Source organism: Clinocottus analis, unplaced genomic scaffold, assembly GCF_023055335.1.
Source record: "Clinocottus analis isolate CAN_PGR_092001 unplaced genomic scaffold, fCliAna1.0.p SCAF_4, whole genome shotgun sequence".
Classification (NCBI taxonomy): Eukaryota; Metazoa; Chordata; class Actinopteri; order Perciformes; family Cottidae; genus Clinocottus; species Clinocottus analis.
In genome coordinates, this window is record NW_027176153.1 from 11,222,989 (window position 1) to 11,244,562 (window position 21,574).

General features: G+C 44.5%; 5 protein-coding genes across 12 annotated transcripts in view; 2 read left to right on the forward strand and 3 right to left on the reverse strand.

Annotated features, from left to right (window-relative positions):
* Positions 1-6,466, reverse strand: part of nphp4 (nephronophthisis 4) — a 143,148-nt gene extending 136,682 nt beyond the window's left edge. For all 3 annotated transcript variants that reach the window (XM_068598078.1, XM_068598079.1, XM_068598077.1), the window contains exons 1-2: positions 6,122-6,466; positions 5,378-5,521 (exon numbers count right to left, since the gene is read on the reverse strand). In XM_068598078.1, coding sequence (XP_068454179.1) covers positions 5,378-5,521; positions 6,122-6,298 — 321 coding nt within the window. In that variant the 5' untranslated portion in view covers positions 6,299-6,466. The remainder of the gene's footprint in view (positions 1-5,377; positions 5,522-6,121) is intronic.
* Positions 6,467-7,541: 1,075 nt separating this feature from the next.
* dffb (DNA fragmentation factor, beta polypeptide (caspase-activated DNase)) lies at positions 7,542-10,883 on the forward strand. Of its 2 annotated transcripts, XR_011079681.1 has the most exons (8): positions 7,542-7,677; positions 8,479-8,605; positions 8,742-8,927; positions 9,115-9,194; positions 9,280-9,453; positions 9,544-9,644; positions 9,917-10,206; positions 10,772-10,883. XR_011079681.1 is itself a non-coding variant. In XM_068598434.1 (7 exons), the coding sequence occupies exons 1-7, from the start codon at positions 7,555-7,557 to the stop codon at positions 10,152-10,154; spliced, it is 1,029 nt and encodes a 342-aa protein (XP_068454535.1). In that variant the 5' UTR covers positions 7,542-7,554; the 3' UTR covers positions 10,155-10,664. The 2 variants fall into 2 exon arrangements, 1 of the variants encoding a protein (XP_068454535.1); XM_068598434.1 differs by lacking the exon at positions 10,772-10,883 and having other exon boundaries at positions 9,917-10,664.
* Positions 10,884-11,587: 704 nt separating this feature from the next.
* On the reverse strand, positions 11,588-14,591 carry cunh1orf174 (chromosome unknown C1orf174 homolog). 3 transcript variants are annotated; one of them, XM_068598435.1, is made up of 4 exons: positions 14,439-14,591; positions 13,091-13,147; positions 12,481-12,843; positions 11,588-11,844 (listed from the first exon to the last, which is right to left on the reverse strand). In XM_068598435.1, the coding sequence occupies exons 2-4, from the start codon at positions 13,145-13,147 to the stop codon at positions 11,704-11,706; spliced, it is 561 nt and encodes a 186-aa protein (XP_068454536.1). In that variant the 5' UTR covers positions 14,439-14,591; the 3' UTR covers positions 11,588-11,703. The 3 variants fall into 3 exon arrangements, with proteins under 3 accessions (XP_068454536.1, XP_068454537.1, XP_068454538.1); XM_068598436.1 differs by lacking the exon at positions 14,439-14,591 and adding an exon at positions 14,319-14,431; XM_068598437.1 differs by lacking the exon at positions 13,091-13,147.
* A 2,044-nt stretch (positions 14,592-16,635) lies between these two features.
* b3gnt7l (UDP-GlcNAc:betaGal beta-1,3-N-acetylglucosaminyltransferase 7, like) lies at positions 16,636-18,751 on the forward strand. The gene is made up of 2 exons (XM_068597859.1): positions 16,636-18,423; positions 18,715-18,751. Exon 1 carries the CDS (start codon positions 16,878-16,880, stop codon positions 18,114-18,116), a length of 1,239 nt encoding a protein of 412 aa, XP_068453960.1. The 5' UTR covers positions 16,636-16,877; the 3' UTR covers positions 18,117-18,423; positions 18,715-18,751.
* Positions 18,752-19,047: 296 nt separating this feature from the next.
* The window catches only part of cep104 (centrosomal protein 104), a 28,865-nt gene continuing 26,338 nt past the window's right edge, over positions 19,048-21,574 (reverse strand). For all 3 annotated transcript variants that reach the window (XM_068597921.1, XM_068597922.1, XM_068597920.1), the window contains one exon: positions 19,048-20,688. In XM_068597921.1, the coding sequence (XP_068454022.1) occupies positions 20,561-20,688 (128 nt within the window). In that variant the 3' untranslated portion in view covers positions 19,048-20,560. The remainder of the gene's footprint in view (positions 20,689-21,574) is intronic.

The window sequence follows — 21,574 nt, forward strand, 5'->3', positions numbered from 1 at the left end:
ATCACAGTGAGAGACAATGCAGAAAGATGCACATTTCTCTCTGCCTCCCGACAGTCTATTAACTCCTCGGTCTGGGCTGCCCGTCTGTAGCACAACATTGCCCTCTGCTGGCCACAGCTTGCACTACAGTGAGGAAGAGCAAGCTTCTGGAAAAACACAGTTATTAAACGATCTGAGTCATGATGTGAGAAAACCAGCCACTGAGGGGATTTAAGACATACTGGACTTTGGTAGCAGGATTTTTTTTTTTTTTAAATACATTAGTCTACAGATTATAAATTGGCTTTGCTTAAAATATTTAAAACCATTTACACAAAAGCCTTGTTACGAACATCGCATTGTTTGTCCGCATTATCAGAATCCAATCAAAGGAAATGTGCAATAACCGAAATTTCCCTTTGTGCATCCAAGCAAATAGACCTAAACAGAACCAAAGGCCAACATTCATAGGGCTGTCCAAGTTGAATTCCACAAAAAAAATCTGCTCTCACAAGATTAGAAAAGCCATGAAAGCCTTTACAACATTTTATTATAAAACAAATGTGTTCTCTGGACTTTTAAAATAAAAGCTTCATAAGTCAGACTTGACAACTTGAAAAACAACACGAGGAGTGGCACAAAAAGCAACAGACGTCGCCATCGCCGAGACTCGTCTCGCCTCTGCTGGGGGAATAAAGAATATGCGGAGATGAAGCAAGAAAACAGATCTAGCGAGAGCCGCCTCTTTCTCTCTTTAATCACGGTGCATATTTGCTTTTCAGCCGATATTAAAAGCAATCCATCATGGCTGACTGAGGGTGTTGGGGGGGGGGGGGGGGGGCGCTTGCAATATTTACCATGCTCCCGTAACTAAAGTGAAGATTCCCCCTCTGACATTATTTAGATATCAAACAGCAATTTGCCACTAATAAACACCAGCATAAATGCGAGTGCAACGGGCCAAATCCAATAAAAAAAAAAGCTGGTGCAGCTCTTGCGGCATGACACAGAGAAGGCCAAGCCCACTTCATCATCCTGATGGGATATGATGTGGTTTATATTATTACACAGGATGGATAATGGGATTTGGACACTTATTGGGATTCCAAGTGGAGGGAGTGGGGGCTATCCAGGTTATAACTATTATGGCGGATCAAAGTGAGGCCACACGCTATGAGAGATTGTTCGATCAAAATGACATCAAGCAGACGGAAGGAGAAAAAACAGATGGTGAGAGAACTGGAAATCAGAACGTGCCATAGCTGTGACTCATTGGTGTCTCTGTAAAGAAGAAGAAAAAAGACAAGACTTTTGCAACACTCTGCATTTATCAGCCGGCGGGATTATTTCCATCAAAAACATCCCGCACAACATCTCGCACCGTGAGCAGATCAGGCGCCGCCAACATCGGATGCTGCGGAGGAGCTCGGCGGCGCTCTGATGCGATCATAAAGCAGTGGGTGACTGGCCTCCAACCAGGATGTTCAGAGGCCTTCAGATGTTTGATTGAGAGAGAGAACACAAGGCATCCAGCTGTTCCACAGATATCTGCTCCAAAATAACATCACAACTTAAAAGGGTGGTAAGCACGACGCTGGGAGACGCACTTTCACAGGAGGAAACCACAAAAGGAGTCATTTCTGTTGATCCCTTTTGCAATAAACTCCTCTGGCTGGCGCCAACTGCCTCTTTTGACTGGAGGATCGGGGGTTTGAGTGAGATTGCCGGGGTGTCTCATCGGGTGTTTCAAGCAAGATGTAATATAACTGCCATCATCTGTGATGCTCGTCTTGTATTTGACGCTGGTTTTCTGGAATTTGGTTACCATATAGAAGGGTTAAGATAGCTGAGGAGACACATCTTTGCTGCTGGAAGTTATATTTCCCCTCCCTTCTCAAACTATAAACAGAAGCTCCCGGAAAAAAAAAAGTCTTCTCGTTTCCTTATTCTTTCTCCCATTCCACCAACGAAATGATTGCTCTCTGTGCGACGTGCATATTTAATATAATAAGTCACCATAATCAGAGACTGCGCTTGACGGTTTCAAATTAATTATGACAAAGAGTAACGTTTCTCTCCATTTCTCGTGGTTTACTGACATTGGATGTCTTGTGTTGTCTCCTTCAGAACTCCCTGCATTCATTTGCAGCAACACATCCTTTAACAGACACAGCAACCGTTTTTGACACATAATTGCAGGGTAAACACAGGTGTGATTGGAAAAAAATAGATGATGGCCCTGTTCCAGTTCGGTTAGACGGGCTGGGGGCACCTGGTATTCTGCATGCTGGCTCCCAGTAATGGCTGCGACGCCAAACAGAATGGAGACATTTATGAGTTTTATCAATCACACCTGTCCTTACCCCCTCCTGGCAATCCTCCTGGCCTTGTTTCCCGTTTCCTACCGACCAAAAAGCCTCACTACGGCTGCGTGGTCGGTTTCGGGCGGTTCCCGGCGAAGGCGAGCAGCGGTTGAGCTGCCATGCGTAACGGCTCCTCGCAGCTCTTGAGCGCAGCACTTCTCAGGGGCTGTGGGTGATTTTATCAACATATGTGTCCTGCTGCCTTCAGTTGCTGCGAGGGAGCTCATGAACTGAAGCAGAAGCTTTGCATGCATTTTGCAGCAGCTGGGGACAGCAGATACCCTGTATAATTCATTTTAGATACAAAGCAATATGCAAAAGAGGATCGTTCTTTTGAAAGGAGTAAAATGCTAAAAAGTAGTTTATGACACTTCTTTTTAAAAGCTAGCATTGAATGCACAGAAAAAAACTGAAAAAAAATATTCCATTACTGTACGTTACTGGATTTAAATTAATGGTATAGTTTAGAATCAAGCACATCTGACAATTACAAAGCATCAGAGTTCTTAAACCCCCACGTCATTCTTGACGTTGACTTAAATCGTGGTGTGGACACATGATTTAAACATAAAGGGTTACTAAACAATCTGGAAACTTTAACTCGGACCCCCCTGTACAGAAAACAGGCCTCCAAAACCAGCGTGGACCCGACAGACCAGAGGGCGCCTGCTTAAACAAAAGAGATCCTTTCAACTCGATACTGGAGACCGTGAAGATAATCCGATCCGTGGCATTTTTTTTTTTTTAATCTTTCGTACATTTTGTCGACTTTCTCTTTAGCGTTTTCAAGAAGCAATTGGAAATTTCATCATCAAAGCACATCTTTCAAAGAGTACATCACACACTTTGACATCAAAAAGGTGTTTCTTTTGTTCCCCTTTGTCTAATGATGATTACAGAGGGGGAAACGACTCGGAGAACAATGATTGGGGAAAAACAGTACGGAGATGAAGTGCAACAAAGTGAGACTCCGAGCCCCCCACATCTGACGGAATCTGCGGACCAACTTCGTTCACACCGGCTCGCAGAGGAAAGTACATCCCATTTAAAATTACAAGACTATACAGCAGTGAGTGTCTCAACCGCAGCGGAAATAATACAACAGTAAGTACATGGAATTGCATCAGAAGTACCTGATGTCCTATCGACACTGTGGGTTTTTGCACATGATGCGTTTTGTTGTGTAAAACTAACAGACTACATCATCGGTGCTGCTCGGATGCATCGGTGGACTGCAGAGTCTCCGGTACCCTGTGGAGAGCCTCCACACGACTCTGTTGTGACGTTTAAGGTGATTGATTGCTGCAGTTGGGCCAAATGGTCCATTTTGAATTCACTGGGCTTCTCGCAGGGTTTTTATGCGTCTGCTGCTCACAATCTGGCGGCGGTTCTTAGCGGTGCTGCCGAAACATGTCGATCGGGATAGTTAAAACCTGTAATGGTAACGACAGCGAGCTGACAGGAGTGACTGTTATTGTTCACATGTGTTTATTGAGCAGAGAACTAATTAGTTGCATCTGCAAACACCTCGGAGGAGGCAGAAACACGGCGGTGGCAACCGGCTCCGTGTTGAATTTTTGTACCCGGTATAGTACATGGCAATTGCAAATCAGTCAAATCCTTTTTTTTGTTCACATCTGGTCAGAAGGAGTGTGAAAACTGAGAAGGCTGAGTTGAAATATCGAAAAACACACCATAAGCCTCTGCAAATGCGAGTCTGCCAGGATGTCACAATGGAAAAGGTGTGAAAAAGATGCTTTTGTGGTTTACCAAGTCACTCTAAAAATGCACGGATATGCAAAGCCGAGCGCGGCCGCTCTAAGCACACCGACTTTCTCAGTACCACAAAGTTTGTGCAGGTAAATGAGGACATGTGAGGACATGTTATTGGCTCCTTAGCCTTGAACTACTCACAGGTGTTTTCATCTGTTTTAGCCGATTGTAGCTGATTAGAGGTTAATACAGTTGTGCGTGTCCTGTTTTGGGAGATCTCCAACCAGATTGGTAGCTCGGAGTTCACCCTTATTGGACATTGAACTCAGTCAACCAATAACAACACTCATGCACTATGTTTAAAAACAAAGGTTGGGGGTTTTTTGCTTGTGTTACATCACTATTTGTCCAACATTTTCTCACTTAAAAAGACTACAAACTGCTGTAGCGCCACACACTTGTACACCGTTTAAAGTGAATGATCTCTTATTCATTTGTATCTATTACTCTCGCACACGTGACTGTGGCCGTGTAGAGACTGTACTCTTGTTTGAGTACAGTTACACTTGTCTTGGCTACTTCCCGGTAATTTCTAATTCGTGAGAAGGAGTGCTTTGTTGCCATATTGAATTAATGTATTTTTGCATCAAGGTGATGAATTCCATTTTTTATTATTATTTTTTTGTAGGTATATAATTATATGGCTTCGATGAAAACAAACGTTTATTTGATCGATATACAGTTTGTAATATGAATCTTGCAGAAACTGTAGTATATCATGTTACATAATGATACTGCAGAAACAAATGATACATCATAACAGAGGACTGCCTGATCACCAATTGATCTGCTTTTCATTGCGTCTGTATCGTATCCATCATTTTCTTCTGTTCCTTTCATCCTCTGTAATAAATCTTGCAAGTTGTTGTTGTTTTTTTAATAAAAAGTGCTCTTCCTCAACTTACAGTGTGAGAAAAAAAGACAATTATAAGATGGAACTTGTTGAATGCTACTGAAATCCCTTTTGGGGGGGGGGCTCTTCGTAACGCACCGATTTTAGACTGACAACATTATCAAGAATGTAGTCCAATCATTAGCACTAATTGAAAGCCTTGAGTGGTGGCGCCTTTGAGATGGCTTTAATTAAGTAATGGCTGCATTAAATACATACGCTTTAATGGGCATTGATTTCACTATATAACTATCAATCCACTACTTATCTATAAAAACACGATGAGGGACATTTAAATTAGAGCCCACACACAGCGCATCTCAGCTGTCATCTGGCCTTATTTCTATGTAAAAAAAAAAAGAAAAGATACCTCGTTTAGGGAGATCTTGTTGTTCTTCATCCTCTGGGGTGGACTCCTCCATGTTTTCCCAAAAAAGCGCTGGTGGTTTCTATCAAACAGGGTCACTCGCAGCTGGTGGGTCACATCTTGTCCCCCTCCTGACATCTCCTTGGACTAAAAAGGGGAAACACCCAAATTAGAGTCACAGGTCATGGTTGCCCTTAAATATTTTGCATGTACGAAAATGTAAATGGCGTCACTCCAGAACATGCGTGTGTGTGTGTGTGTGTGTGTGTGTGTGTGCGTGTGTGTGCGCGCGCGTGTGTGTGTGTGTGTGTGTGTGTGTGTGTGTGTGTGTGTGTGTGGCGTACACTCCACAAAAAAAATCTTAATTATCTGATAAAATGTTTCTTATTTCCATGACACTTAACATTATGGGTCAAGATACTTACGGACGTGGAGTTTGGTAGAATATCTCTTAAACGAATAAAACAGTATTCATAACATTCTGCCATAGTTATTTGTCAGAGGTCACTGTACTTGGCCGGGCGTTAAAATGAAGGGTCACCTTTCATCTTACCACTTTTTGGACGTAGTTTTGCTCTTTACTTCAGACGCAATGTGACGTACATAAAGTACAAGGGTACTTATAGCATAGCTAAATAACGACCCCAAAACTACACCGAATTTAGGTACGACCACTTTTCTCCTGCCACGAGCAGAACTGTGTCTACGTCTTTATCATGTATTTTGGCGGCAGCTGTGAGCAGTCACCTGCGGAAGGTGAGCTGCGGCGAGTCGGCTGAGGGAGAGCTGGAAGCAGTGGGACTGGGTGAAGTGGTTGTCCAGAGCCAGGCGCACTGTCTGGCTGGGCGGAGGAACCACACGGCTTCTTTCAAACACTTCTTTCCAGCCGTCCGCCATGTTGAGCACGTCTCCCGTTTTGACCATATCCCTGTTAATTTAATGCGATGACGTCATAGCGAAACATTTCGAAATACGGCGTAAAACAGAGACGTTAATGCGAATTTCTTCCACCCGTTGAGATTTTCAAACCCGCGGCCGCCATATTGAAATCCGATTTTACTATTCAGAGCGCGCAGGGGTTAGATGAGTAAATCAGTGATTTCATCAGTGTTTTCACAATTAAGAAACACAATGCAAATATTATACGTGTAACATATGACGAAGTTATTTATGCCTCAAGTCCTTATCACCCCGAAGCTGAATATTGAAACAGTATTTCACACGGTTCGCATTTAACCCTCTCAACCTTTCATTTGGTATGTCCCATCACGCTGCATCAGTTGCTATGGCAATGTTAATTTTGTTAATGTACCGGTCTACAGTTTGAATAATGTCTTAAATGCAACAAAGTAAATAAAACATCGACTGTTACGTACCATACATACGTATATAATTCCCTGTGCCGATGTGAGCGATGTGTACAAGTTGTCAAGCTTTCTGAGGCAAATTTGTAATTATGGGTGAAACAAAATGAACCGAATTGATTTGTTTGTGTGGAAGTCCATGTGCGGTATGGCCAGAATCCTCTATCATGATGTCGGCTGTCTCATTACTCCTAAGTGAATTAAATACTTGACAAATAAAAGGTATTTTATAATAAAATGATGAACTTGAATGCAAAATGATCCTGTTTTCTGGAAAATGTAGTTATTACATGATCATAATTAATTTCCAACAAATATTTGTGTATGACAATATTATGATTTCTGATTTCATCATAATTCCATTGAAAGACGATCAATTATCAAATTAAATCATCATCATCCAGACCTCATGAATGTGTCTTTTTTTAAGTGCTTTGCTTTGAACAGCTGGCTCCCGATGTGTTGGCTTGTGACCAGTAACAATGTTAAATCGATCTAGTGACCAAAAATCTTCTTTTTTTATGTCTCAGGAATATGAGTTTTCTGCGTTCAATTGTGTTTGTGTCTATTATTGCACAATGTTTCTTATTTTTATTGTTTTATTCTATGTATATGTTTATTATGCACCTTCCACCGAGACAAATTTCTTGTATATTTTACGTACCTGCAATAAACACATCTGATATCAACACAGCACTAAAAGTCCAGCGTCCTGTGACAGTGAGGGGACATGACCACCAGAGGGCAGCAACGCGCCCCTGAGCTCAGTCAGCCCCAAGAAGACGAAGAAGGAGACGCTCGGTTCAGACTGAAGACATGTTTGGACTCTTCGGGAAAAATAAACCCGTGAAAATTAGGAGTTGCAAAGAAAACAGAAAGTATGGAGTCGCGGCGAAAGACTTGAACGAGTTGCTTAAAAAGGGCTGCGAGCTTCTACAGGTGAGCTCTTTTGTTTTTCTTTTGGTTTGTTTAACAGCTGGACGCCGCGCGCCAGTTCCGCTTTTCTCTACAGCGATGGGACTTCTTTGTTTTGAAAAAAAAAAACAGAAATAAAAGTTTTCTGCATGTAGGAGAATATGCAGCTTTATTTATATGCATGGGGGACATTTTGCATCACCGAAGCGCGGAGAGAGATGTACAGTTCATTACATTAGACAAGCGAGGAAAACCCGGGTGTATATTTAACATGTTTTATGCATTTATTTGTTTTTATAGCAAAAAAACATTTAGAACATGTTCTCTTCAAATGAAATGTTACACAGGACAACGTGTGCTCCAGAGAAAGTGTCCAAAACAGCTGATCTTAATTCAAAGGGCAGAAACACGAGCTACATAACACATACATGATATATCCATTTCATTTGAACAGACTGTCTCCGTGATGCAACTCCATCACAGGAACTACAAAGACAAAACATTAAATCCAGATAATGTTTTGCCATCATAACTCCTTTCTTCAGATTGTCTGCACATTATTTAAAACATACAGAATACAGCCAGCCCACGCCTCCCCCACTTTTATGAAGTGGTATGAGAAATAGTGAGCCTTTTGAAAAATGTCAAACTTGAAAAATACATTTTAAATAATTACTCCTTTATCTTTGTCCTCACACAGCGAGAATAAAGTCCCTCTGTAAAATAACAATAAAATTATCAAAATAATATTTTTGGGGAGAAAAGCAGAGAAAATATCTTGCAGTATTACCATTACTAGTGTTCATGTACATTTGTCATTTCCAGTTGCCACCTTCTGGTGCGCACCTTTGTTTGCATGCGGATGGGACACAACTTACAGAGGAGTTCTTCCAAACTCTGCTGGACAACACTGAACTTGTTCTTCTCTGCAGAGGTCAGACATGGAGTGGAGGTAAGAGAATCATCCATGGACACCGTTAAAGCGAAAGAAATCAAGATGCATGAGTCCACTTGACCAGACAAACTGTACATTTAGGAGTAGCTGGATGTCTGACCCCTATCAACTTCCTGTGTTGTTCCAACTCCAGTTGTGTGCGACATCGGCCAGCTGCTGAGCACAGACCGGCACGCCAGCGGCCTCGTTGAAGCGGCGAAAGGGCTCCTCTCCGACGAGCGGTCTCAAAAAAGGCGTAAAATCCTGAACGACCTGCTGCTCAACCTGGAGGACACATCCGAGCTGGAGAGCAGAGAGGAGGACGAAGGCTGGTTCGAAGGTATACCGAGTCCAATGGAAACCCAGGATACACTTTATTTTCTATTCCGTACTGCAGCGAGGCTCTTAAAAACACAAAGTTTGTTTAACCGGGCATTTCTTTTCCATTGAGACGTTTAGTTTCGGATTACAGATCTCTTAATATCATCTGCGTTTAAATTTGTCGTTAAGTTGGGGTTTCATTTCAGGCGTCGATGCACGATTCAAGACAAAGTCTGCCTACATGAAGTACAACTGCGAGAGCAGGATACGAGGCTACATAAAGGAGGTAAATCAAACAACAAAAAAGCTCCTTCATTCCCTTCATATAGACGTTCACATCTGAACGCCTGCCTCCGCGTCTCTGTTGTCAGGTGGATTCTGCCGCCAAGACGGTAGAGAAGGCGAAAGTCAGGGCGGAGGTTCTAAAAACATCCAAACGCCTGGCGGAGATGCTGAAGTCGGCGAGGCACAACGGCTGCTACTTTGACAGGACTGAGAAGGAAGCAGATCGCCTCTGTACTCGGGCGGGGTGGTTCACCTGCCAGGTATTACAGGAGTCAACCACCTATAACAACCCGGAGCTGCTTTTGAACGCATGGTTTACACCAACCTATTCTTCTCTGTTGCCTCCTCAGGGATCCTTTGAGCAGGACGTGTGCCCGTCCCTCCACTCCATCAACCCGTACGGCAGCCGAGAGAGCAGGATCGTCTTCAGCACGTGGAATCTGGACCACAGGTCAGGCTCTAAGTACATTACAACATAAAAATCTGAATAAATGCATATTACTGTCAAAACAGGGCAAGCCGAGCCAAACTATAGGCTTAGTATTGCTGGCAAAGAAAAAAAGAAAAAAAGATGAATTCATACATTTGGCATAGTCGTCCGACACCACGGATACGACCTCTGCCCTGTGTGTGTGAGGTCTGACACAACCGCTAACAGTGACATGACAAACGACACCTGCTGATTGATCAACATACACATCTACTCCATCGTCGTCTGTCCAGGATTGAAAAGAAGAGGACGGTCATCCCCGCCCTGCTGGAAGCGCTGCAGAGTCACAAGAGCGCCGACGTCAACCTGGTCTACTTCTACCGCCTGCTGTTCACCAGGGAGAACCTGAAGCTGGTCCACATCGTGTGCCACAATAAAGGAGCGCACCACCTGCTGTGCGACGCCGCCGAGATCTTCAACACGGGCAAAGCACAACCCAAGGGCAAAGGCAAGAGGCAGCGCTTGATGTGAATACTTTCATTAGAGCCCCGCCCTCCTCTCTTCCTGTAGGCAGATCAGAAAGGTGACCTCGCCTTTTTTTTTTTTAACCTCGCTTGATTGTATTTATTTTTTAATTCTGCTTTGTGAGCCAGTGAAGTCTGAAGAGCTTCAATACAGATGGGCGGTGCTTTTTTTTCACAAGTACACGTAAACCAAACCAGGATATCATGAAAAACATTTATTTTCGTCTTTGTTGGCACGCCGATGTTAAAATGCATGTATCGATTACAATGCGGCGTTCACTCAGTCAGAAAAGTTGCATAGGAGTGAACCGCATTAGTGCAATTACCTCATGTAAGAAAACATTTAGGTGAAGTCAGGTTTAAGTAATGATCACTGTACTTACATGCTGAAGACCTTTTTTGTCCATGTTTTTTCTTCTTGTAATATATTTGTCGTATAGAATTCTGTTGTTTGCAAATGTGAATCAATCAGGAATTTATCAGGGAAACGTGTGTGTGTGTGTGTGTGTGTGTGTGTGTGTGTGTGTGTGTGTGTGTGTGTGTGTGTGTGTGTGTGTGTGTGTGTGTGTGTGTGTGTGTGTGTGTGTGTGTGTGTGTGTGTGTGTGTGTGTGTGTGTGTGACAGTATTTTAAGTAGCTGCCAAAAATGGACTGGGCAAAGAGGATGAATATTAGACACTTGGTGAACAATGAACATTAATCTCAAACACTGAATTTGATATTAAAAAGCTCTCCACATGGACCGGCTCTCTGACCCTTCTTCCTCACCACATATATACATACACAGCTTAGAATTTGTAGCTTTCTATACATTTTGTCATTTGAATCCAGTATTGTTCAGCATTTCTTTAAGGCTAATCTCAAACTGCAAACTTGCACTCAACGTAGAAAGCCATACGTTATCAAGCATGATTTATCTAGATAATGTGCCTCCAAAACACCCGTTAAGAATAAATTCAGCAATAAATAACAAAACGGGCAGTATTGTCTATGTCCTCACAGGTGGTGGTTATATTAATCACAGTGCTGTAGCTGTGTTTAAAAGAGTATCAAATGAAAAAAGATCTATTCGGGTATCGAGTGAAGTGGTGCGGATTGAAAACAATTTGGCATTTTTGTGCATTTGAAGGTTCCTCGTCAAGTCAACAACTGTTCCAAGTTCACCATCGAGAACTTGCTTTCAGGTCATGAACAAACTCAGAAATACTGGTGCTACAGTCTCCTCTGCACGTGGCAGGTGCTGGACGCAGGTTCAAAGCAAACACACTCATACGAGGACAGCGACTTGTGAAAGATGGCAGGCCGGCCGCAGACTTGGCTCCAGCGAACAGTTCATGCCTCCCTTACTCGCATCGTAGCGGGCAACTTCATCCCCCGACGAATCACAAGCATCACAATCACATACACGCAAGCACACGCTTTGGGCGCAAAAGCGTTATGATTTAAAAAGGGCAGTGGTTTAATTTGGCTGCTCTGTCGTAAGTGCTGAGCGGTTTGTGTGCTTCCACAAGGCGGGACTTTTAAGCCCACAGCAGTAGTCGGTGCAGTTACTCTTCGCTAAGTGTCCCCTCTGTCACCGCCCTTCATTCTGCCGAGGCCCGCCTCCTCTTCGTCGCTGTCCTCTGGTGCGTAGTAATGTCGTCTCCTGTGCTCCCTTTGAACACGGGCAGACGTCTGCGACGACCTCTGAGGGAAGTCCTGTAGATAGAAAGGTGGATTGTTTTGTAATTAAAACCACAATCAACTACAACTCTTGTGCTGCAACATTTGTCTGCTTAATGATGAAAATGGTATGTTCCTGTCTTTCTCCATTTTGCTCAAAGCTTCTCTTCCCAAAACTACAAATATATTTTTTCTTCATCCGGTTCAGTTAAAAACATTTTGCATGTTTGTTTGTGATGTATATTGTCTTTGATTTGGGGAATCACTTTGACTTCTACAGCTTAATCAATTTTACAACAAGCTACGTCCTCTAAAGACAGCGATTCATTGTATGATACAATTGTCTTGCCCTTCCCGCAGGACATAACTAGTTATTATACAGGTGAGTCACAATATGCAGTCCTGCAGTGAAAGAAACATCCTGAAATGTGCAACAGTTAAGAGTGAGACGAATATTGCAGGTAGAAAGTTCATAACGAAAAGTCACGTGACGTAACATAATTAAAGCCATCACACTGTAGAACCTGTGGCTGACAACAGATGCGAGTGCTGCTTTTTCCATGATCAGCATCTTACCAACTCCTTAACATTTCAAGCAACCTCATCTGACCCAAGTCAAAGATTGTCCAAGAAAGATGTGACAAAAAAAGGAAAACAAGAAAAGCGCCTCACCTGTACGGCGTCCAAGTTTCCAAAGAACTGCTCCACGGGAAGAATCTGATTGCTGTCATCGTCTAGGAAGATGTCTTTGCTGGTTTCTCCGCAATCCATGTCCTCCGACTCCCGTCTGCCGCAGCCGTCCAGCTCGCCCAGCCTCGCCCTCAGCTCGTTCTCTTTGCCCTCCCGTCCTTCCAGCTGCGGCGACGCCGAGCACCTCCTCCTGCCCGCAAGCTGGTGGCATTCGCAGCTGATGCGAGAGAGTCTCTCCGGAGGAACGTCCGTTTTACCGCGGCCACTGACGACTGTGCTGCTCTCCTCTGCTGCTTGCATCTCTCTCTTGGGACTTTTCACACATCCCCTTCTTGTCGTAGAAGCCTGTGACAGGGTGAAAGGTCAGGGTTAGGATGGCGTTACAGGTAATGACGTGATCAATTTCCTTTGTTCTTATGCAACGTACGTCAGCTAAGGACGCAAAGACGCACTGCATAGCGAGCCCAATGCGTGTGTCAAGTACAGTTCTCAGATTGTGAAATCAAATCACGTTGTTTGAGGACATTATTTGACTTAAGATCTTTGCTCTTCATACAGGCCGTTCCCTCCCGTTTTACAGGTTAACACAAACCTTTGTGGAGCTGCTCTTCCTCTTTCTGGGCTTCAAGCCGTCAAGTTGACCAGGCATCTGCAAAGCAGCATAATGTGGTTTGTTTCATCCTGTGTGGCAATACTCAAATCATAGAGACCAGTTCATGGGAGGGAAAAAACTGGCTCCATTCATGGGAGACTATTTGACTGAATGCAAACAAGCTTCAGCGATAACCACAAGCCAAGCAACTTTCCAAAACATATCTCTGTAAAAGAGTGGGTTAGCATCCATTCATTGGGTTCTTTTTTATTATATGCGAGCCAGCTTTAAAAGAAAAAGATGTTGGAAAAAAGGTGCATACAAGCAACAAATAATGCAGATTTATGTTTGTGTGTGTGTGTGTGTGCATTACAAATGGCCGCCCCGGATCGTCACTGTCACAGCGTTGGAGTTTGACATATTGTCTGTTATGCCAGGTTTAAAATCACCCTTATGCTAAAAGGTGGGCTCCTTGGAAACAAAGTCAGACATTCATCTTTTTAACTTTAAAAGTTTGCGTGTGATAGATATGCTGGTTTAAGATGAATCACTGATTCATCAATTTCTGAGAATGTGTTTTAAATGCAATATATTGATGGCTGGTTATGAACATTAAAGCGCTTGGAATTGATCATGTCCCATTAAACCTGCAGGGTCTTTTCAGCAGACAAGACTGCACTTGCGACATATCGTGACCTCCATTCTTCACGTCCATCTCCAAAAGCTAACTTTACACATGTTGAGCGGCAAATTAAATGGAGTCATTCAGCTCACACGATGCTAAAACACACAGGACCATTTAAAGTGCGCAAACACTTCTGGACTCCATCCCCGGCTCTGTACAGTCACCTGAGCACTTTTAACCCCCTGACCACGCCCCTGTGTCCGCCGCTGGACAAGCTCCTCCCCCTAAATGTCGTCATCCGTGACCCCGTGAGTCAAGACCTCCGGTAAACTCCGGGGTTTAATCGCTTTTAATCTGCTCGCCGCCCATCAAGGGAGACGAAGCACTGGCGGATGTGAAGTTCATGAAAAACAAACATCTCCAAGTACCTGAACAGAAACAAATACAATTGGATCAGCGCCACATTTGAGCGTTTGAGTTCACGCGCTCTGTTTGTAAATAAGCCGTCACGGCGGTAGTTAGCCAGCTGCTAAGTCAACGTCACCCCACGGTGGCTCTCCGCCGTCTCGTGGCCTCATTAGCTTGTAAGTCGAGATAAATTACCGGACATGTCTTGTATCTCTCGTGAGGGCTCGGTTTCTCCTCCTCGTCTGTCTCTGTAACCACACACACACACCACTGAAGCCTTAAATCAACCTGACGTGAGCTACGTAACTAACTTACCTCAACGCCTTCCTCGCGCGCACTTTACCGGCGTTACGCCACTGCCTTTCGGTGACTCCGATATTAAAGTTTCGACTCTATACTTTGGTATTGCGCTTCAAACCAAAAGCCTCGGCTCATCTACAAACTACGGCATGTGATGTATGGGTGATATATGGCGTCTCCAGAAGAAGAAGAAGAAGAAGAAAAAAAAAAAAACCAAAGTGCTTCTTCTTTGGGTTTTAACTGCAGCTCGCGTCCTTAATGTTGCACTACTGCCACCTACTGGAGGTAGATGACTCCTCCAGCGGCCGAGTTGTCCGCCGCACTCCGGTGTGCTCTTCTTTACTCCTGTTGACACCCAATTCTGTTCATTTCTTTCATCATGTCCTTTGTAGTCCACATGTTTCCTACAATCAACAAGCACATGCACTGCAGTTTTGACCCAACAATGATCACTATTATTATTAGTAGTAGTAGTAGTATTATCATCATCAACTATATGATCCACATTTCTATACTCTTTTCCCCCACAGATCCTTTTACATTTGCTTGAAAGTGGTGACCCTATTCGACCTGGATGGATCATCTGCTCAGGAAGTCCATAACCCAGTTCTGAAAACTTTCTCTTACTTGTTATGTGTATAATTTTATCATCAGCCCATCATTTAAAAAGGGTTAGGCCAATATGTTTTTTTCCCCTCTCTGGAACTATGTACGGTGACAAAAGTACCATTATCTCAGCCTCTTCCTCATTCGTCAGCCAACTAACTTCATTTCCACATCTCAAAAAAGGACACCTTCTCTCCATCCTGTCCCCGCTCATTGTTTTATTCTAAGAGTCACCCGTCACCAAGATCTCAGGTTTTTGTTAATGTGTATTACTGCTAGATGACTAAAGTACATCTAGCTTTTGCTTTTTATGTATACCTGTCCTTACTTCATTTTAAAAGACAACATGTAGCTATCGCCTAAAACATTTGCCATGGCAGAATATGTATTCTTGTTTATAATGTTTATTAACACTTGTTTTACTGTAACATTTGATTTGTTATTTTGATATGTAGTGTGTAATGTTCTCTTATAGACTCCTCAGCTCAGTGCACAATTACATGCAATGACGACGGGTTTACAGTTTTTTAAGCGTTTGTGAAAAAGTGTGCAGTTTTAGTTCAAACCTCATCAGAGGGTCTGGTTTAACTGGTTCTGATCTAACTGGGTCTGGTCTAACTGGGTCGTGTGAGGTGACAAAATGGGAGCAGTGGGCGTTAACAAAAAGTTATCCCATGAATAGTCCACAAGAGGGTGCGAGAGTCTTTATTGTTCCACCGCCTCACAGTGAGACGGTGCAACAGCTTGTGCTGTCGAGGAACAGAATGTTATTGATGTATCTGAGAAGTGGCTTCAAACACTGCTGTGCCACTGTTTCCCTGTTAAATAAATAAAATGTATCAAAATGATTGAATGATAACACCCAAATTTATCACTTTTGTTTTTGATGACATCGCTTGAAGACGTTTACGGTTGCTGATAAACATTATGTTGTATCTCTGTCAGCTTCAGCAAGGAAACGAGCCACCTGGTTCTAAAAAAAAGTTTACAGCAGGACCTGTTAACAAAACTAGGTGAAAGAATAGTTGAGTAATAATTGTTTTATTATTTAAAGAGAGCATTCAAACTATGAAAGCCCATTTCCGCCAGTAAAATATAAAAAAATGAAAATGTATGTGACAATACAAATTATCCCATGGTAAAAAGTGATAATTATGAAATAGAAAGTCAAAATATATTAGATAGAAAGTCGAAATGATGAGATAAAAAGTTATTATTATTAGTGGTGGTAGTAGTAGTAGTAGTAGTAGTAGTAGTAGTAGTAGTAGTAGTAGTAGTATATTTGATTTAGGGACATAACGTTGTTTCCATTTATTACTAAGTGGCCCATGGTGTAATATCTCACCATGTAGTCTATTATTAGAAAGCAGTGGCCAGATCGATAGAAGAATGATAGTGTGATGGTCGCGGCACCGTTCTGACGCGGTGGACACCTGTTGAGTGAGAGAAACGGGAAACCTGCTGGTCTCAGATCAGTGCCGGTCATTTGGGGGAGGAGGTACTTGGGAGAGGAGAGGGAGAGGTGGGAGGGAGAGGGAGGAGGGGGGGGGGGGGCGCTGACTTGCAGCAGGTCTCCAGTCATTCCGAGACATAACGTAGAGAAGAAGCCCCAGGACATGTTGTGTTTCCCGCATCCCTTCCGCGCACTGAGAGCTGATGCTTGTTGACTCCACTGCGCGCCGGCATGGGCATCAGGGGCCCCGGGGCCACTTCAGCGTTAGCGCGCTCGCGTGCCCGACGATGGGCAGGGCCGTGCGGTGATGGACTCCACTCGGACGAAACGCGTCGACACACTATGAAGGCAGAAGGTCCAGCATCTGAGGGTCTGTGGGCGCCGCGCTGAGAGCCATGGATCACTTCCCCCGGAGAAAGCGGGTCGGTCTGCTGAAGCCCCTGCTGAGTCTGTCTCTCGTCTTCGCCTCGTTTCTCATGATCCACAAGTTGAAACTGGCAGAGAAGGACGGGGTGGGAGCCAAGCATGCGAGGGAGGCCAGCTGGTGCGGCTCCAAGTGTTCCCCCCTCAAGAAGGGAGCCGCCAAAAACATTGTGGGGAGTTCAGACCTCACGGTGGTTGGTTTCGGACCGGGCGCGCAGCAGCGGGTCTCCAACGGGACCCCGGCTTCCTGGGACGCGCAGGTGCTCAACTGCAGCGAGGACGCGTCAGTGAGGACCAATGACTGGTTCCGGCGCTTGGACCCGCGGTTCCACCAGTTCGTCCTGCACAGACACTGCCGCTATTTCCCGATGCTCCTCAATCACCCGGAGAAATGCGCGGACGGAGGGGTGCACCTCCTCATGGTGGTCAAGTCCGTTATCGAGCAGCACGACCGGCGGGAGGCCGTGCGCCAAACCTGGGGCCGAGAACACACGGCGGACGGGAAGAGGATCAAGACGCTGTTTCTGTTGGGGAGCCCGACGACCGGCAAAGACACCAAGAACCTCCAGAAACTGATCGAGTACGAGGACATGGTCTACGGCGACATCCTGCAGTGGGACTTCATGGACACCTTCTTCAACCTGACTCTGAAGGAGGTCAACTTCCTCAAGTGGTTCGACATCTACTGCTCCGGCGTGCAGTTCATCTTCAAGGGAGACGACGACGTGTTCGTGAACACGCACAACCTGCTGCAGCTCATCGGCTTCAAGGTGGAGGAGCGCAAAGACGCGGACTTGTTCGTGGGGGACACCATCTCCAAGGCGATCCCGATCCGGAACCGGCAGAGCAAGTACTACATCCCCAAAGAGCTGTACGATAAGCCATATCCCCCGTACGCCGGAGGCGGCGGGTTCCTCATGTCCTCCCAGCTGGCCCGGAGGCTCTTCGTGGTCTCGGAGGACCTGGAGTTGTACCCCATCGACGATGTGTTTTTGGGCATGTGCCTGCAGAAGCTCCGCCTGGCCCCGGAGATACACCCGGGCTTCAGGACCTTCGGCATCACCCGGCGCAAGGTCAGCCCCATGAACAGCGAGCCCTGCTTTTACAGGAACCTCATCGTGGTGCACAAACTGAGCGCGCAGGAGCTGCTCGGGATGTGGCGCGTGGTGCACAGCGACGCGCTGGTCTGCGCCCAGAGGACGTCCATGTGAGGGCCGGTAACGTAGAGGATGCACTGGCGGTGTGAACTGGCCTCTATAAACTGAAGTTACTCACCACAGCTGATGCGCAACTCACAGGAGACACGTGACCATACGTGATGATCTTTACGGATCTGTATAAACATGCAGTCCTGTCTCAAGGAAAGCAACAACAATGATACAATAGCTTAGAGTAGATATATTTGTGTGTCCAATTCATACGGCTGCACACTCCTCGCATGACGTGAAACCACTATCACGCAACTACTCCACAAGTGTGCGCACGCATCGCCATTTCTGATTCTCGGTGCCATTTCAGGTTTGTACTTTTCATCAGTCCGTGCTCTCGGTCTGAGGTCGAGACGTGGTTGTAAAAGGTTTTGTGCGTGTTTGTGCAGGCATGAATGAGACTGGACTCGTTACATCCAGGTGTTCCTCCTCTCAGTGGGACTGTTTGAACTCACCGCACACATCATGGAATGAACAGTTGCATTCGTAGTTGAGCGACATTATTTGGTTGTAGGGTGCTGAAATTGTACAAAATGAAATGATTTGATTGTTTTAAGTTAATATATTGCAAGTGTAAATTCATGTGTCTATGATTTTGCAGGGGGGCAGGCCAAAAACAACAACCAAAGACGCTAAAGGGCTGTAACACTGCAGATGTATGTACGATCATGTAAATAAAAGTGGAGCTCTCTGTCAACTTTGTGAATGTGGAATTAATGTTGCGTTGGGATTCATATCCTGTAAGGACGTGTGAGCTGCTGGAGAGGGAGAGGTCAACAAGATGTCAAAGCATCATAAACCCTTCTGTCAAGCGAAATGACAACATCCAGCTTCATTAAAACAAGTAGCTTTATTTAAACAAATACAGATACTTTTTGCAGAAGACAAAAATAGACATTTTATGTCATAATTATTTAAAAAATACTGACAAGTATGCACTTCCAAAACAGGAGGGGGGCAGGGGTGGGGGGGAGGGGAAACATCCACTGTCCACTCAATACAGAAGCATATCAAAGCCTGTGTGATGGATTGGTAGTTGAAATATATTCCCTTGGACCATACTAATAATACAACTCGCGAAATAATTGTTTTAAAAAACCTTATTTTTGGCTGTGGATGAATCACAGATACATCACAATCAACATTGTCATACAAACATAGCATTCAATTTTTTAAAAAAAAAAAGCAAATTGTTGTCAGAATTATTAAAACCAGTTTAAAGAGACGTCAAATTTAGCAGAAGTCAAGTTGAAGTGAAACAGGTGCTACAGAAAGACTACTGTCGACAACACACCCATCTCCTCTGTGTGTTTCTGTTCTTTGAAGTAATCCTGTTAAGCTAGACTACTTTGTCTCCCTCCCTGGACTCAAGGGTGTATATATAAAACTGCTATCTAGTTAAGATTGTCAGTAGGCAATAAGCAGGAACATAAAAAATTATCACACTGTTTTGGAAATTCAGCATCATCCATTTGGCAAAGTGCTACTTCATTCCTTCAATAAAAGTTCTTCACAGGCAGAAGCAGAAAAGAGAAATGTAAACAGAGGGCAATGTTTGACGGCAAGAGTAAAAGGTGCACGCAATGTTGTCAGAAAGCTTTAGGATGCTGGAGAGGAAAGTTTCTTTCTTGTAACCAAAACCTCCTCCTCCTCTCCTCTCACTGCAGCTTCTACAAGGAGAGGAGTGTTTCTGAGTATCAGCTGCTCCACCTGTGTGACTGATTACATATTTAATGCTGTTACACTGCTTGTATCCTGGCTTTAATCGAAAAGTCTGGGATCTAAATCTTACATTGAAAAACAACGCTGAAGTACATTTTTTAAATGTTGCAATAAAATGTACAGATAGTGCATCAGATAGCTTGTGAAAATTAGTTTCTGCTAATAGATCCCACTGAATCCTACACACTGTGCCTTTGATGGAAGTGTTGTACTGAGTCAATGGTCGACTCTTTTAAGCGCCACTATTCCTTACAGCGATGGCTCCAAATGGCGGCGAGCAATTGGAAATATAAGAGCCTCAAAAACAGACTTCCTGTAAGGAGCTTTTAGCAAACGACTCACGATGTGCATGTGTTTACGAGCCCGGCAGGTGTGTGACGCCAGAGGCTCGAGTAGAGACAAACGAGAGCTAACATCCAGCTGTGGCTTCTCTGTGTAGATGTTCTGTCACTGACCACAACAGGATGAGAAACATGAGAGTTAATATAGCAAATGTACAGAGTCAAGCTGTAATGTTGGTGCTCATAAGACGAGGGGTATTCACTTGAAATTCACCCTTAAAAATGAAGTGAAACCTAAGAGATGCCTTATGTAAAAGTGCTGCTACGCAGGAACAATGGTTCCAGGAAAGGCGGGAGTGGGGCATTACGACAGGTGCACGGTTGTGACTGCAGGGACGGCTTGTTGCGGGTTGTGCGTCTTCCTCTCGGCGCTGCGACCCAGTTTCAGTGCTTCCCCGGAGTATGTCCTCTGGCCCGGGGCGCCAGCGCCGGGATCCGGCTGCCTCTGCCCCCCATGGCTCTGGCCCCGACCGACCGGGCCTGCTGCAGCTTGGCTCCACCGACGGCCCTGCCTGCACACGCACACACACACACACACACACACACACACACACACACACACACACACGCACACCCCCACAGGTCACCTTGATAGTAAACCTTTGTATGAACTTTACTGTTAACTCCTTCCCTTTGTTCTTGTGTACTCTATACCACTAAACAAAGCAGCCTGCGTTCCCTGTGATGAGAGTACAAACGGCTCTCTCTTCGATCACACACTGGTCTACACGACACACAACACTTACTTTCAATATACAGTTAGCTACTAATTATGTTCTGTCAGCCAACTAGGGGAATACGAAGTGTCAAAATGACTGATGGGAAAACTCTTCAGATCCTTATGTGCAGAGGAATTAACAGAGTGAACACAATCACTAACAGCATACAAAATGAATACGCCTTTGTGGAAAAAAAAATCAACACGATTCATTTGGGAGGGGAAAAAAGAGCAGATGCTACGTATTTAATGAGGCCGCTGTTTGGGTCATCATTTACAACATGTGTCAGGATCTGGGTGCCTTCAGTTTACACCTTCAACAAACTATTTCCCAGACGAAACCCTGAACAAGTAAACACATGAGCCCCTATCCCACAGAGTTTGACCTCTCATCTAGATAAAGACATTGGCTGATTTCAGTTCTGGTGAATTCAGCGTCACCTGTTGGTACCGGAGACACGGCTGGTGTGTCTTAATAAAGCTTTCAAAGTTGCGTTGGGCTTCGTTTGAACAGCAGGACGAGGAAGCCGATAGACAATGACGCGCAACAGTAAAACATAACCCATCTCATGTTTTAGTTACCAATATACTTTATACTCCAGTGATTGTAAAATATTCCTCAAAATGGATGCACTGACACCCACTACAGTCGGCTACAGATTTAATCTCAACACCTTATT